Raw genomic sequence first — 17951 nt, forward strand, 5'->3', positions numbered from 1 at the left:
ACATAATGTAATAATGTTATTTTAAGGTAGTGATTGTATCGATTGTATCATTTAATACTTCACAGTGATTGAATACCAAGGGAGATGGTAAAAAATTAGTTTCAAAGTTACATTGGCTACCAAGGTCACCTACAATCTGTCTGTCATATGCCTGATTTGGAAATAAATCTAAAAGTCATGTGACCAGGGCTTCATGGACATGCAATTAGTGCAGTTGCACAGGACTCCACAGTCAGAAGGGGGCCTTATGCTTGGGCTTAATGCTCTGTGGTTGTTGGCTTGAAATTCTTAATAATTTTATTGAGTTCATGTTTTATAAGCAAAGGCCAAAGGAGGTCTTTACTTGCTGGGGGCTTGAAGCCTAGAATCACACATTGTCCCATCCCCCACTTCCCCTGGATGAGTCCTTGATTGCTGGCTCATCCACTTGCCCAGTGACAGTGTCACCCTGCACCCCAAGGGTCCTGGACCTGGGCACAGAGGAGTCAGGGCAGGTCACAGGACAGTGTCCCAGGCACCTGTGAAGGTCTACACTTGCCCTGTGACTATCCCTGTGCCCAAGGAAACGTGACATTAAATAGCAAATAAAAGATACCATAACATGTTAAGAGAGAAACTGAAAAGAAGGAAAAGGCTTTTTTCCTGTTTTTTGAATAAGGGGCCAACATTTATTTTCATTTGGCATGACCCTCACCAATAATGCCGCTAGCACTGCGTGTGAATGGAAAGAAGCAAAAGACAAGGAGAGGAACTAGGTGGTATGATAATTAATGCAGTACGCATAAGGGGAGCAGGGAGGTAATTAGCATTCCAAGATTAAAATGGTTGAAAACCATATTGTTACAAATGGACCAGATAGATTCTTTTTAAAAAATATGCTTTATTTATTTCTGATTAAAAAGCGATATATATCATGAAATATTCAGATATATTCAGATGCTAAAGATGTGAATGGAAATTTACATTCAAAGAAGTAGCACAGCTCAAGGTTTTTAAAAGTATCTAGAAAATCACAAATTACCACCAATTCATTCCAATTCTATCAAGTGCTACCTCCTTAGTACTCTGAATCCAAGTCGCCTGTTTCTCCCGGCACATCCAACCTTTTGAACCCGAGCTTACAACTTAAGAACATTGTTTTAAGGATATCTAAACACAATGCAGGTTAATAAACAGTGAGATCATTATCTTTTCACCTCAGCTGTTAGCTACCTTCAATTTTACCAAAGGGTATCTTTTGTTTTTCAGCACTTTAGCTTGCCAGGGGATGACGTTGTCTAAACACATTTTCAATGTTTTCTTTTTAACAGTTAATATATTTCCAGGATGCAAGTCCATTTCTTTCTAAAAGGTTCCTAGGACACCCATTGAAAAGTCAAAAGCAATGAACTAAAAGGGATTGCGATTTTGTTGGAGAAGAACGACATCCTTTGTATTGAAGTGGGGAATTACAGACTGTGGTCACCCTTTGCACAGTGTCTCTTTGTCAAGTAATACATGCTGAAAAAAAAATAATACAGATGGGAAAATATTGTGCACTGTCAGATCCTGGAAAAGGCCAAAGGATTTTTCCTCACCAATGTCTTGTCGATGACTTTCACATTCTGGCACCCTGAAAAAAATAATGCATACATTTAATATGAAATGAATGCAATAATAATCAGGCAGGTAATCGTTTTCCCAAGGAATGTAAAACTTGACAAATGTAAGGTTTATGATTCAAGGTAGCCTTGCCAAATCTTATGTGGCATGAGACCATTTTTATTACCTAAACAGTCCTTAACACAAAATGACTGGCACATATTTTTATTAACACAAAGAGTATATTCTTTCTGCCACATTTAATAGAGAGTCGGTGGCTGAAAGCTCTCTTTTAGGATATGTCTGTAGCAAATGAAAACGTGTAGTGAGGATTCACACAATGGCATTCTTCTCACTGAGGCTGTGTCTACACAGGCTCAGCACAGCAGTGAGTACACATTGATCCTGGGGTTTCTATCTATGGGGACAAACCCCCTGGGGTTTCTATTTATGGGGACAATCTGGGTGATATGGATCACAGAAAAGGAGACCCTCATTATGTTCAAAAGTGAAGGAGTTGATAATTAACTCAAGGTCATTCTTTGCATCTGGAGGTCCATCTGAGTCACACTTAAAGCAGTGACTAGTAATAATGGTACTTATTTATTTATTCATTCATTCAGAAATTATTGTTTATGTGCCAGGCACTCCTCTAGGCACTGGGAACACTGCAGTGAAGACAAAACAAAGATTCCTGCCTCATGCTTCTTACATTCTGGAGAGGAAAGAGATAATATATAATGCATGTAATTTAAAAATTAAATTATATGATAGATGATCTATAGGAAATGAGAGGTGCTAAAGGTGGAAAAGAATGAAATAATAACAGGCAAAGGAAACTGAAAGGTGATTGGGTGGATGAAGAACAAAATGCCATTTTTAAATAGAGTGGTCAGGATGGACTCCTTTGAGAAAATACAGTGTATGTGTGACTTGGAGGACGTGAGGGAGTTAGCCGTGTAGATATCTGGGGGAAGAGCATCCAGGCAGAGGGAACAGCCAGTGCAAAAGCCCTGTGCCTGAAACATGTCTGGCATAGTCAAGGAACAGCAGAGAGATAAAGGAGGCCTGAGCAGAATAAGCAAGGGTGACAGTAGTAGAAGCTGAGGTCAGAGAGGTGACAGAGGTCAACCCTGTATGGCCTTGCCCACCATTATAAGCACTTTAGCATTTACGCTGAGTAAACCCAGAGCCATTGGAGAATTCTGATCAGAAAAGTGCCATGATCTGAAATAATATTTATAAAGTTCATGCTAACCGCCATGATCAGAATAGGCTGGAGGGGGAGGCAGGCAAGGACAGACAGAGACAGACCTGCAATACCCAAGGGAAAACAGATGATGAGAAGGATACACAGAGAGACTGTCGCAATATCCAAGATAATGAAAGCTGATGACGGCTCTGGCCAGAGTGATGGCAGCAGAGGTGGTGCGTGAGGTCAGATTCTGATTACGTTTTGCAGATAGAGCCTCTGTGGATGTGAGGGTGTGAGGAAAAAGAGGAGTCAGTAATTACTGAGATTTTTGCTCTGAGCAACTGAAACAATGGTATTAACATGAACCGGAGAGTCCACAGGTGGAGCAGGTTTAATAGGAAAAGTGAGCAGTTTTGTTTTGAACAGGTAGTTTGAGATGTCACTTAGACATCCAGGTGGAGGTGTTGACTAGCCAGGTAGGTGTATTGTTCATATGTTACAAGAAGAGGAAGAGTATGATGTAGCATTCACCCTTAAGGTACTCATATTTACCTAACTATCCTGATAAGACCGCCAAAGACAGAGGCTAAGTGTGACAGATTGTGCACATTGCAGAGTCACTCAGTTCAGAGTCTCTGTACTAGATCTGTAAAGATTGAGCCAATTTAATTCAAATTTAATTCTACCCCCAAATGATTCCATCCTCTTCCCCTTCAAATTCACTTCTTCCTGTCAAGAATCCTGGCTTCAAGACCTCTAGAAGGAAAGGAAGTCATCAATTGGAATAACAAGTCTTACCACTCAAAGCCATGGCCAAACGGAATTCTTCCTTTAGTATCTCAAGGACATCTTGGACACCTTTCTCTCCCTAAGTAAGTAAAAGACACAGATCTTTTGGGTAAGTCGTTCTGACTTGTTTCATGTATTTATTTCACTGTTGAATCATCCTATATATTTATTTCTTCGTCCTCCAATTACCTGGGAAGCTAAGCCCCAAATGATCGGTCTCCCCACAAACACAGCCTTGGCTCCCAGGGCCAGAGCTTTCAGAACATCAGTGCCTTTCCGAACACCCCCATCCAGGAAGACTTCCACCTTTCCTTCCACAGCCTCCACAATTTCTGGCAGAGCATCAATCTGTGGAGAGAAGAGGTCAATAATGTCACATGATCATGATGAACTGCAACCTAACTCAACCTCCACAGACCTATGACCCTATGACTGGGGCTCAGAGTAAAAGAAACCAAGTAGGAGTGGAATCAATAGTAAAATGATTCCCTCCGGAAATAAAACAGGGGCAAACACTAGTAACTGAAAAATCCACTGCTTTTGGAACTGAGGGGCTTATTTTTCTTTAAAGTCCAAGACTATTTTTCTGTTCCTGATACTCCAATTCAAAGACCATTATTTTTTAAAATATAAACACAATTTAAAAATGCTTAACTTTTATATAGTTATTCTTTATAAATGCATAAAAGTAAATGAGATATCTTGCTTATATAAATTATTCTGAATATTATTTACTCATTGAAAATCAGTTGTTAAAGTTCGTACTCAGATGGTAGTATAAGCGGTGATGTATAAAAATGCAAACACGGCTAATAATGAAAAACTTGGTCTCTGATTTCCCTGTCCAACACACTTTGCATTCAGCCAATACATTAGAGAACTCGCCATGAAAATATTTTTCTTGTTTTTAAAGGAATATGACCACATGCATCTTGAAGTTCCTTGTCTTGACTGACATTTGATGATGGCTTATAGCACCACTAGAGAACACACAATCCTCTTAGAGGTTCATCTGGTGGATTGTGTTATTATTCCTGATCCTTCACACCACTCTGAACCCATTTCCTTTCCAAGGCAACTTCTCAGTATTTCCCGCTAAAAAGGAAAAACAAAAACAAAAACAAAAACAGAGTGCACTTGCCCACTCTTTGACATTGGCCTTAGACTTGCAACCTACTTTGGCCAATAGCATATGAACAGAGAGGGCAGAATGTCATTTCTGGGCATAGGCCTTAAGCAACCTCTTGAGTCTCAACTTTCTCTTGTACCTGTGCCATTTGCCAGAAGAGGAGATTCCCCTCGGCAATGCTTCCCCTTTAGCTGGGCCCCAAGATAAATATTCAAGCTACAGAGGTAGCCCAGCCAAGTCCAGCTGGACCTGAAACTGGGAGCACAGCCATCTAACCAGTACCAAGTCTGTATCAGCATGCCCCCAGTTCACACAAAGTTTCATGGGAATAAATTACTGTTGATTTAAATCACTGAGCTTGGAATCTTGTTTTATAACATCATGTGGCAATAGCGAATATAGTTGGCTAATAGTCAATATAGTTAATAGCTAATAGCTGATGCAGTCGGCGACTTTGATGTAAATTTTTGCATTCGAGAATGGAAAGAATTCCCAAGGTGACCTGTAGGTCAAAATCTGTAGAAATTACCCACGTTCATACCAAAATATTTCAATATAAAATTAAGTCCAATCCCCATTTAAAATGCATGCTGGAAAAGCTACCATACATTCAAGGGCAGTTTTCTTGGAAATAATTGTACTGAAATCACTCAAAGTCTTTCCCACTTCTCCCCTAAAGTTTTAGAGGCTAAACTTAAAGGGAGTTTTATGTAAAAGGCTGAAGACCAAACCCAGCAACAGATTTGGAGGAAGTGAAGGCAACATTTGGCGTGCGGCCTCTAAATGTTTGGCAAGCAATGTGATTTTCCCCTTTTCCTTTTGGCTTTCCTGCCTTGCCACACATGCTTTGGATCCATTTACATATGCCCCCTTACTTATACATAGTCCTGCTTTTACAGTCAGGCAAGTTACATCAACATATAAATGCTACAATTTTCAAGCGATGATGCAAGCTATAATTAAGCATATTTCCCCATTTGAAACCAGAACCAAAGAAAAATATTAGCTAGCTTGGGTTCAATACACATTTTTCAAACTTAGCAAGTCTCTTTAGTTATTTCCAATGCCCAACCCGGCCTAAAAGGAAGCTAATAAGGATACTGAAAATGTGAATCCTGGGTTATAAAACGGAACCCAGATTGGTGTTTCATGTGTCTGTGGACAAGGGGACTCTGTCTGTTGCAGAGCAATCCTCTCCTTCTCTCTTTTTCTTTCCTTCACTGCAGTTTTTACTGGGTGTGTATTTCAGAGAATAATTCTGATCAGAGGGGATTAAATAAATAAGTAAATATAGTAGACAAATCCACTATTTTATGACTGTTATGTTTCCTTCTTTTCAGCGTGCTACACATCTAAGAGACCATTCATTGCAGCTCTCTTTTCCTTAGCGGTTCCTTAGACAACTAATTGTGGGCTTAACTCCAGTGGGGTTAATCTACAGGAAAATATGGTAAGATCCCAATATACTATTGCTTATTTATCCACCCATTCACTGACTTATCAAACACTTTACTGAGGACCTGGTATATTCAACACGTATGCCAGGCAGTTTAAGGGATCCTGAAAGAAAAATCACAGAGATGCAGGGAAGAATCCTACACAGATCTGACTCACAGAGACTCCTGCTCAAGTCATACTCTTCCAGGATGCTCCTTGTTCCTCCAAACTTCCACTCACAAGGAGCTCTTATCTTTCTATCTTCCTATAGCATTCATTGTTAGTACTACTGATTTCTGACACTTTAGTCATGGAAGCCTTTGAAGGTTTCACACCAAAGAAGTCGAACATAAATCAAAGCAGATAAAGCCAGAGCTTCTTTACTTAAATGTCATGGAGACCGAGTCCAGGCCACAGGCCATAAATCCTTCTCTGACTCTACCCTACTCCATCCATCTCCACCTACCATGTTTCCCCAAAAATAAGATGCATTTGCTGCAAAAGATGTATTAGAGCTTATATTCAGGGGATGTCATCCTGAAAAATCATGCTAGGGCTTATTTTCCAGTTAGGTCTTATTTTCGGGGAAACATGGTATCACACTTCACCAGGCAGCCCTGGGGTGGAGGGGGTTCTACTAAGCAAACTTAGACAATCACGGGCCCATGGAGGCTTGGCTGATTGTTTGCAATTGCAAAAATGGGTACAATTATTTCCCTTCCTATCTTCATTTCCTTGCAATGTAACATTTCATCTCCTCCCATCACAGGGCAGAAATGGGTCAATTTCCTCACCCCTTGTATCTGAACTAGCCCTTGTGCCCAACAGAATGTGAGAGAAATGACAACTCGTCTGTTCTAATCCTAGATCACAAGAGGCCTTGCATGCTTGCACTTACTGTGGAGGAACTCTCCCACTGCATGAGAACCAGCCCACTAAGTACTAGAAGTGAGACCAAGCAGAGCTGTCCCTGCTGAGGTCATCCTACACCAGCCTGTCCTAGTAAACCCAAAAGCTGACCACAGGTTCACAGGAGTGAGCCCAGCCAAGACCAGGAAAACAGCCCAGCTAATCTCAGCCCAAACTGCCAATTTACAAAATTGTGCCGTAAGTAAATGGCTATTGAATTTAGCCAGTAAGCTTCAGAGTGGTTTGTTACACAGTGAAAGCTAACTGATACATCAAGTGTTTCTCAAAGGTAGAATTGCATGGATCCTGTTTAATAGGAAACAAATAAAATCTCTTAGATCTCATAGAAGACGCCCAAGCAGTCAATTTTGGAAACCCACATACTTATTTTATGAAACTGTTCAACAGTTGACAATTTTCACTGGAAAAGAATGTCATATTTTTAAGCTTAAATCAGTTTGGGTCCCATTAGCATGAAAACAAAAATGAAAAATAAAATGCTGCTATGGTTCAGACTCCAGAGAATTCGTCTTTACAGCCCAGTTTGAGATGCTGCAATACGGGTTTTGGAAGTCTATTTGATTCGATCATATTTTTCTCTAATTACTTCAAGACCAATCTTGGACACATTATTGTCCTTGAGGGTAAGGAGCTTGATGTGAACTTAAATTTTTAATTCCTTTTGGGTATAGCAGAGGTCTGGCCGTAGTTCTCAGTAGGCTGGTGTTAAGACGAACTAAACTTAAACTTCTATTCTAGGAGTACTAGTGCTAAGTATTTTCCCATCCAAGGGAACTCTGTAATGTACAGAAATGCACAAATCACATAGTCCAGTCACTTTTTTCTTTCAATCAACACAATACTATGAAGAAGCTTAGGTGGAAAATTTAAGCAACTTGCTCACTTAGCTCTCACACCTTAGGAGAGGCAAGACAAGAACTTGAACCTAAGACCCTAGACCATTGCAGTGCTCGTCCTATGACATCACTCTGCCTCTTTGATTCTGACTTGTGATGTCACGGAATCTGTGGGAGAACAAGTCTTTCTGTGCATCTACTGAAAAGTTTTATACCACAGCCTCCTTCAAGCACTTGACCACTCACCTCATACTAAGGAATAAAACATCCTCTCTGTCAGCCGAATCCTTTCTCACATTTCTCTCACCATCATTGGCCTTAAATTTGCTCTAAAGTATGAGGCTAAACTCAAGCAACCATCTCCTCTCTTGCATACAGCATGCAAAGGGGGAGGGTCATAGTTTTTTTAAAACAGTCCGGAGACCACAGGTCAAAAAGCCTTTTATATAAATTTCCGTATCTCCTCAGCCAGAGGAAAATAAACCACATCATTTAGATATTTTTCTCTTAAAATCTAGTTAGATTTGATTTCAGTAGATTTAGATATTATTTTTAGAAAACAAACCTAATTTGGCCCGCACACAAAATCTATGTCTTCATACACTGGAGAGGCATAAATCCACAAAAAGCCTTGAGCTGTGACCAACCAACTTCTCCCTGCCCAGAGGAGGTCTTCACTCTCCAACTTTTATTTATCTGCCGGCAACATTTAATATCACCTAAGAAGATAGGTCTCTATAAGTTTAACTGAATTGGAAAGGGTTGAAAGCTTCCAGTTTTATGATTTCAATTCTTGACAATGTAATCCTTCAGTATGCAAAGACTTGGTTCATTCCTACCATTAGTGCTTTAGGAAAAACTATGAGTACAGATATGTACACCCAATATTCCCTTGTAGTCATTGAATCTCCCCTAAGACCTACACAGCTGGTCTATGGATTTAGTTAAATCAACCTGCTAGCTCAATGAAACAACAATCCATTACTACTTGACTAAATTATTTGTTCTATTCTACGTAGAGTTGTTTGAATAAATTCAACTGTTCACCCCAGTTAAAGCCATCCATTTAATAACTATGACTGAGTGATTCTGATAAAAAGGGGGAAAAGGCACATGATCATCCATTTGAGAGATAGTGGTCTAGAAAGTCCATCCACATTATTTGAATATATTATTTTTAAGTTTTGTTACATGATGCTAGCTTACTTTGCCTATAATAAACTGGATTATAGGATATTTAAGTATAAGGCTCCAAAGAGATAATCTAATGATGTTTAAACTTTCAAAGGTGAGAAAAATAAGATTTGGAATGGAAATTGATTCCCTTTGCCCTGTCTCAGTTCAGGTGCTTCTCTCTTTCCTCGGCTATCATAAAAATCTAGGCCACCTAATTGATCTTCCTGCCTCCTGTCACACCAAAATCCAATTTATAAGACTCATTGCTGCTAAATCAAACTCTTCTATTACATATCCAATGACTCATCATATTCAAGAACCTCCTCCCTTACCTGTCCAGGTAGGCATATTTCCTAGGACTCTCCCACCCCCACCAGGTACTGCAAACAAAATGGATTCCTTGGAATTCCCCAAACACATCCCATTCTTTCTCAGTCCATATTTAGGCTCACACCTCTAAAAACAGGGGTCCTATGAGGACAGAGCAGAGGTGAAAGGCAACTGCAAAACCACTGCCTCATCTAAACGCATCTTGGCCAAGTGCCCACAAATGGGCAGCATGGAAGGGAACTACTTTTTAATACCCCACCCCACCTACAGCTCCTGGCCCTCACTCAGGATCATGCATCCATGAAATCCACCCCAGGATACATGTATGTGTCTGTCTCCATGACTTTTAATCCATTTCTGGGCCCCTAATCCTTGCTCTTAAAATCTGCCCCAGTGCCTCTGTTGGTCTCCTTGGCTCTTGGCCTTCTTGGGGCTATTTTCCTTCACAGTTTTAACTCAGTCCCAAACCTTTCCAGACAGTTTAGTTTACTTTTATATCTAGATTTTGGACTCTGGTTTGCCTAGCATAATGTGTATAGTGTATAAAAGCCATAGATGCACACTGGGAATCTCCTGGGCAGCTTTAAAATATACTGACGTTTATGCCCCCAGAGATTCTGACGAATTGATCTGGGGGGCAGCCTGGGCATCGCGATTCTTTAAAGTTCCCCAAGTGAACTTTAAAGTTCTCATGTGCAGCCAGGGAGCTCATAGCTTAAGTAGAGTAGCCTGCTTGCACCTGATCTCCCCGCACATGGGCCATAGGATTTCCATCTCCTTTCCCACCCACCTGCCCTCTCTCGGCAGCTCTTCAAACCCATGTCCACAGGATATTCTAGTCTTTCCCTCCTCCTGAATTCTTGTCACAATTTTATCAACGATCTCAAACTCCACAGAGTTTTTACATTAGCTTTTAATTACAACTATCTGTTAGCACATCTCTTTTCTTGGACTTTTATGGCATAATCACTCCATATTGTACCTGTCAGTACACCTATGAATACAAAAATAATCCCTACCCACAAATGACTTGTTATTTAACAAGGGCTTTTATAAATTTACAAATAAATGTATTGGACAAATTAACGATCGAATTTAAGTAGCTATGTGCCACTAAACTTAAAATTCAAGATCTCACATACATATTCATATATATGTCACCTTGAGCATTCACACAAAAATATTCACAGAGAAGAGGCAGACACAGAGATAATCAAAACTGTGATGCAAATGAGAGAACTCCAAAGAGAAATCCCGTCCTACGCCGCAACTCACAGTGGCTGGCACCCCGTCAAGTTGTCGAGCCCCATGATTTGACACCAAGATCCCATCCAAACCATGTTTAACTGCCTCCCCGGCATCGTCTCCTAGAAAAAGCAGGACAAACATTAATGGAAAAAGCAACTTAACAGATGGCTTGGGTTTAGAGGTTGAAGCACCGCTGTCAAAGGGAGCCTGACCTCACACATACACAAGTATAATTTGCTGGGAACCTTTAGGACAGAAATATACCCAAGTATTAGATCTAGAGCAGTCGTGATAATTTCCTTGGTGAAAAAAAGTTAGCACTTACAATTTAATTATAAATAAAATTACCAGTAGATACCAAATTGACATGCAGTTAAAACTTATTTATCCTCATAAAGAAGTACCTTTGCTAAGTATTTTTTATTACTGTTAATAAGATCATGCCATTTAGCATTAAGCAGAATTACTCTTCTACAGTTTCAATAGCATAAAAGAATATATGTGGCAAGTGCTTTAGGTGTAACAGGTAATGAACAAGTCTAATTCAAAAATATTTTTAAATACAGATTTATAACTTCAGTAATTATTTTAAGTTATATTGTTCTGTAATTAAATGTATTTTGACCATTGAAATCTGTCAAAAGGTAATATTAAAATTATGTTAAATCTCTAATCATGCTTCTAAGTATATTGATTTCTGAAACTATAGTTTTAAAATAAATTGTTCTCTTAAATCAAGTTCCAACATTTTTTTTTATGTTTTATATTTTAAACTATTATTTTCAGCATTCTCCCAGTAACAAATGATTTGTTAACAGAATGTAAGTAATACTAGTTCTCAAATTTAACACTAAAAATAATTGGTGTAAGGTTGTAATGAAAATCAGATTTTTGGAAACTTACGCAGATGGGTACAGAATATTGTATATATTTATAAATTCAACAATGGAGGTGAAGGGCAGGCCTGACTAAGAATAATAAGATTCATAGGAGAATCTGTAACTCTGATGGTTTTCAAATTTTATGCTAAAACACCATTTCCAAAATGTGTTTCATGGAACACCACTTTCCAAATATTCTAAGTTTTTAAAACAGTGCTGATATTATTTTTCTTCTAAAATGATAGATATATGAAAATGTTAAATCCATGTTTTATGGACTGAATATTTGTGTCCCCCCAAAATCCATAACCTCCAATGTGACAGTATTTGAAGATGGGGTCTTTGGTAAATAAGTATGGTAAGATGAGGTCATTAGGATGGGGCTCTCATGATGATATTAGTGCCCCTATAAGAAGATAGCAGAGAGCTCTCATTCTCTCTCTCTCTCTCTCCAAGTTCCTACAAAGAAGAGGTCATGTGAGAACACAGTTAAAAAGTGGCCTCTGCAACCCAAAGGAAGAGCCTACACCAGAAAATGACCATGGTGGAACCCTAATCTAAGACTTCCAGCCATCTGAATTGTGAGAAAATAAATTTTTGTTAAGCTACACAGTCTATGATATTTTGTTATGGAAGCTAGGCTAAGACATCATGTCATCAGGTGGTTGTTGTTAGAATCCACCTTTAGGAAATGCTATGAGAGACTCTAAAATGCAATTAAATAGTATGAAAGGTGTTCTGATATATAAATATCAGTGTTTACCAACTAACTTCTTTGTATGTTATTTATTCATCTGTAAGCCTGAGTTGTTAGGCATTTTATTATATACTCAAATGATTGATATTCTATATTTATTTCATATTAAATATAAAATCTAGTGTTTCTATGAGACTGTTTTATGGCTGTTTTAATCCAAGTTTTACATTTTATTTTAACACAGAGAGAAAACCATGCTGCCTTAATGAGAGGATCAAACTGCTCTGATTTAGGAAAATGTTCATGAACTTTTGATATTTTCATTAATGCTTAGAGTTTATGAATATGGCATTCCACATTTGTTAATTGCCAGTCACTACGTTAATTGATTGACAAATATAATAGTCAATAGGGAATAGTAGTGTTTGCTATTTTATTAATACATTATTTCCATATTTAATCTAAAATACCAAAGTGAAGTGTAAATATTCAAGATTTACCCTCACGGCCTCGGGGCTTTTGACCCGGACTGTGTTATATCTTAGCTTTTGACCAGGACTCTTTTATATCTTACAGGAATTTAGTAACTCAATCCTAGATACATGGTAGCAGTTTTGAACACAATCCAGGAACACTGAGTGAATATCCTCTGAGAGTGTCTTGAAAAAAAATTTGTATAGAAAATGAGCTAGTTAGAAAACAGTTTCTGAGAAACAAAAAGCCACTATAGAAGTGAGACAACCTAGTTAAACATTTTAATTAAAAAAACCCAACAACTCTAAAAAGCATTATGCCTTTGCTCATAAAGCCATTTGTTTGTTAGCGTGAGTTCTAGCAAAGACCAAATCCTGTCTCAAATACATGTTTGGAGTTTGTGTTGAAGTTTTCCAAGGGCAGAGTTTAACCACAGGAAGAGATTACATCTTGTACTCCAATTTGCATTCATTAAAATGCAATTCTTAAAATGGTGGTAATAGATATTTTTCCAGTTGCCCATGATTCCATGTGCCTGCAAACATAATCTGCATCTTTCTGGTTAAAGAAAAATGAAAGAAGATAGGCAACTCTCAGTCAATCCGTGTGACTTAACTTCTCAGTGAAGATCTGTGAAATAGTGAGCACTAATTAGCCCCGAACGGGCCCCGCCATCCTTGAACTGCTCCCCACCCCCATCCAGATTGAGGCTACGAACTACTCCATGCAGTTGTTGTCATAGAGGTGATTCTTGTTTGTTAAATAAATGAAATCAATAGTTACAGAAAAACTAGACATTCTAAACTGTACTTGTATAAACAAGTTATTTCCTTTCAAATGCCAAATGTCCCATCACTCTTTCTTTTGCTTTTGAGCATTCTCTAATCTATAGACTCATCTAATTTTCACTGAGGATTTTGCTTAGTAAACATCTGGGCTATTTATTGTGTGCAAAACATTGTGAAAATATGTAGAAACAAGTCATACGATCCATATGGATGCGAAGGTGGTGGTCCTGATCAAGATGACAACAGAATGAAGTTCTAGAAGCCAAAGTATTTTTAACAAAACACGTGATAGTAAAGTCTAATTCAATAGATTTCCATCATATTCTAGAGGACCAACTTGTAGAAAATGATATATATTGGGAATCTTAATTGGAAAAGTTAGTTAAAAAAAAATGCATAATCTCTTTCTTATATTTGTTCCCTATTAAACATAGACAAATATGGGACCATACTAAAACTTTATTCTTCCTTGGTGTTTTCAAGTCAGTTGCCCTGGGCTACCACTATGATGTGAGTGAATTAAATGCTTGAAAATGCATTAATTTTCTAATTCAATTGCATTCTCTCAGTTCCTTCAAGTCAGGCACAATTATCTCTTGACTGAGCAACAATAGTTTCTTAAATGTGCTATCTGCCCCTAGTTTTGCCACTGCCATCCATTAGTTCCATTATAGAAAGTGTGACTTTTCTAAAATGCTAATCTGATGATGTTCCTTGCTCTCTGATAAAGATTGTTAGTAATCCTCAAACATCTTACAGTCTACTGTCTCTAATATGGCTTATATGTTTTATAAATTGTTACTTACAACTGCCTTATTTTAGCAGTATTTCAGTCTGAGAGTCATTTGCTCTGATATCATAGCAAAACTCAAGCATCATCTTTCATTCGGAAATGAAACCTTCCCTGACCTACTCTTATAATTGCCCACACCCTCTTTTAAACACCCTTATACCACATACATTTTGATCTCAGCACTTATAACAGCTTATTGCACCCAAATTCTTGTTTATATATCTGTCCCTTTTTGGCTAGGGACCTCAAATAATAATAATAATAATTATTTTTTAAAAATTTAGCACACAGTAAGCATGATACATGTTTACGTAAGGAATGGCTGAGTAAATGAATAAGTGATTTGACAAGTGCATGAATGGGGCAGAACCTTCAGGCTAATGTTAAAACCTGCAGTTGAGTGCAGCTATAGGAAGTAGCACTAATAATCACGGATGACAATATGGATGTGAGAAAGGGCAGTGAAACTGTTGTTTAAAAGTGTTTGTAACATCAGGCTATACTCACTGAAATTTAATTTTTCAGAAATTTTGGACTAGGACAATGCTCAACTGGAAAGAGTGCAACAATATTTTTTTAAAAGCACAGATTAAGACCGATTTAAATATATCCCCACTACTTGAAAGCTTCACTGGACCCATTCTTTTACTTTTATTAGCTTCATTCTGCATACGTAAGATTAAATAGATAAAGTCAGTGGTAGACCTAGAGCTTTACAAATAGGGGCCATGGGACTCACACGTATTCAAGTAAAACCTATAAAAAGTTTTGATTCTAAGTTGTTGTTAAACCCTGAGACAAGTTAATAGAATTTCTCACCCCCGAGCCATTTACATAATTTTTTCCATTTAAAATAATATGTATTTGGCAGTTATCTATTTACTCATACTGAAAAAAAAAAAAGGTTTTCAAAGGCAAGAAAACATTTTGATGGGTGAACACATTTACACTCCAAATTATTACAGTCACTGGTACATTCCTGTGGGATTGAATACATGTGGGATTGAATAGTGGGGAAGTAGTTCCTTAATACCCATGGCTGGATAACTGAGGATTTTAATGTCCTAGTCAACCATTCTTTAAAGGGAGGTGATGTGAGATCACCACACTCAAAAATCAGTCCTAGTCATAAGTACTTGGAGGAAACAGGAGAAAAATAGAAAAGGCTCTTAAAACAGGTCTGGGCTGTCATAATATCATCCTTGGGGCTTCTCATTGGCCTGAGAGAAACAGTTGCAGCCTTCAGTCAAAGTAGGACCTTCTAGTAGGTTGGTGCAAAAGTAACTGCAGTTTTAAAGGTTAAAAACAATTGCAAAAACCGCAATCACTTTTGCACCAACCTAATAGATCTTGCCAAGATCCATGATTTGGTGACAGCTCCAAAATAAGGCAACAGCATCCCAGTGCTTTAAAAAGGGTGAGTTCTTACTTCAGGAGAGTCCTGCTGTCCTTCAGTATATTGCCTAAGAATGAGGAAATACTAACTTCAAAAGAGAGAATTGAGAGATGGAATGTCGCTTTCGATATCCATGTTAATTCTTCCTGATTGTTTTCCCTTAGAAACATCACGATGATATCTACAAAGGATCATAAAATCAGTATGAACTCAAGTAGAGAAAGAAACAAACCTCTCAAAATGCCTTTTGCGACAATTGGTAGTGATGTCAGCCCCCTCAGCCATTTAATATCCTCCCAGCTGATAGATGGGTCTATCGCTTTAGCCACATAGGAAGCAAGTCCGCTGTTGTCTCCAAAATTCTCCTTAGGAGAAAATGCTAAATCACTGGTTTCAAAATTTTTCATTCTGAAATAAAGATATATATGTAAAATGAGAAACTTCCCAAAGTTAGAGTTATCTTTACAATGACTCATTCAAAGGGGAAAAAAAGTTACCGTTTTCAAATCAATTGGCTGTTCATGCCTCAACCATCGATAGGTTGGTTGCATGCATATTTTCCATGGTTTGATGTAGGGTTCTGGGATAAAATGTGACAGTCTAGTGGACTTAACTGGTTATTTAAAGTTTAGCTTTCATCTTAGGCTATTTTTATATAAATAAATCAGTTTCAAGGAAAAATGTATGTTCACGTTCAAATAGCTCCACCCATTTAAGCCAGTTTATGATACAGACAACACATTTGATGCTATTTTCAGCCATCAATGCATAGTAATTGTGATGATGAACTCTTTCTTAGTACATTACAATTTACAAAGGGCTTTCATATACCAATATTATTACAATTTAAAACAATTTTTAAAAAACAAAATTGATACTCTGTGATTCCTGTTTTACATGGAAAATAAAAACAGAAGTACAGAATGAGATGCTGCAAGTATAAAACTAGCTCAGGCCGCATTTGGTCTCCAAACTGGGTCTATTGACTTCCGATTACGTTCTCTTTATTCAGATCTCAATTGCAACCTGGCAATTGCATTTGACTTCAGGAAACCTTCCAATGTCCTTCGTAAAATTCTAGAGAAGATAGGAACTTCAATAACATGTTCTAACCTCTTCTGTCTGTGGCCATTATAGACAGTTTCCTCTTACTATTATGGTGGGTTTAGGAAGAAGTGGAACGTTTCTCAGAAGGTGAGTTATCAGTTCTTGCTTTTCCTTTCTCAATTCAGGTGCTGTCTTTGAGGCTTTCCACCTGCTGACTCAAACTTCCCAATCTTCCAGACAATCTGCAGCAGGGCATGAGCTTTCCGATTATCAAGACCTTCATTTGTTTGCCTGTGGTGTAATGGTTAATTTTATGTATCTACTTAACTGACTGGGCTAAGGGATGGTGAACATTTCTGGGTATTTCTGTGAGGATGTTTCTGGATGAGATTAGCATTTGAATTTGTAAACCGAGTAAAGATGGTCACCCTCACCAATGTGGTTGGGCATCATCTAACCTGTTGAAAGCTCGATTTGAACAAGAAGGTGAAGTGAGGGAAGGACAAATTTGTGCTCTCTGCTTGAGTTGGGATATCCACCATCCCCTGCTCTTGGACATTGGAACTACTGGTTGTCAAGCCTTCAGACTCAGGTCAGGACTTATCCTATTGGTCCCCTGGTTCTCAGGCCTTCGGGTTGGGACTGGAACACCATCACTGATTTTCCTGGGCCTCCAGCTTGTAGACAGCAGATCATGGGTCTTCTCAGCCTCCATAATCATGTGAGCTAATCTCTCATAATCAATCTCTCTCTCTTGCTCCCTAAGCAGCAACTCAGGCAGCTCCCCAGGTTTCTGTAGCTGATTTTTTTTCTTTTTTGGTGATTTTTTAAAAATAGCTCTACTAAGATATCATTCACATACCACACAGTTCAAGTAATGTTTCTTATATATATACACACTAGTATATATCCTATTGGTCCTATTTCTCTGGAGAATCTAATACACATGTCATTCTCTTGCTCCTGGAGTCTGAGTCACCACCCACACAACAGACTTAAAATGTCAGGTATTTTAATGTATACATACCCCAGCCTAGGTAGACTAACTCTGAGACATCTTCTACATGATATCCCAGACTTTCCCAGCAGGATTAAGCTTCAGTTGACCACAGTTGTAACTGTCTTGGTAACATGACCATTGTTCACTGCCTTCCCTCCTCTGCATCAGTCTCCCACTCCTCTACCAGTATTCCCTTCATCTTCTGAAGGAACTGCCAGCACTTC

General features: G+C 38.3%; 1 protein-coding gene across 1 annotated transcript in view; it reads right to left on the reverse strand.

Annotated features, from left to right (window-relative positions):
- Positions 1-860: 860 nt before the first annotated feature.
- HAO1 (hydroxyacid oxidase 1) overlaps positions 861-17951 on the reverse strand; it is a 50491-nt gene continuing 33400 nt past the window's right edge. The window contains exons 4-8 of the mRNA XM_019734922.2: positions 15913-16088; positions 10679-10770; positions 3755-3913; positions 3575-3644; positions 861-1612 (exon numbers count right to left, since the gene is read on the reverse strand). Of these exons, the coding sequence (XP_019590481.2) occupies positions 1542-1612; positions 3575-3644; positions 3755-3913; positions 10679-10770; positions 15913-16088 (568 nt within the window). The 3' untranslated portion in view covers positions 861-1541. The remainder of the gene's footprint in view (positions 1613-3574; positions 3645-3754; positions 3914-10678; positions 10771-15912; positions 16089-17951) is intronic.

This window comes from Rhinolophus sinicus, linkage group LG13, assembly GCF_036562045.2.
Source record: "Rhinolophus sinicus isolate RSC01 linkage group LG13, ASM3656204v1, whole genome shotgun sequence".
NCBI lineage: Eukaryota > Metazoa > Chordata > Mammalia > Chiroptera > Rhinolophidae > Rhinolophus > Rhinolophus sinicus.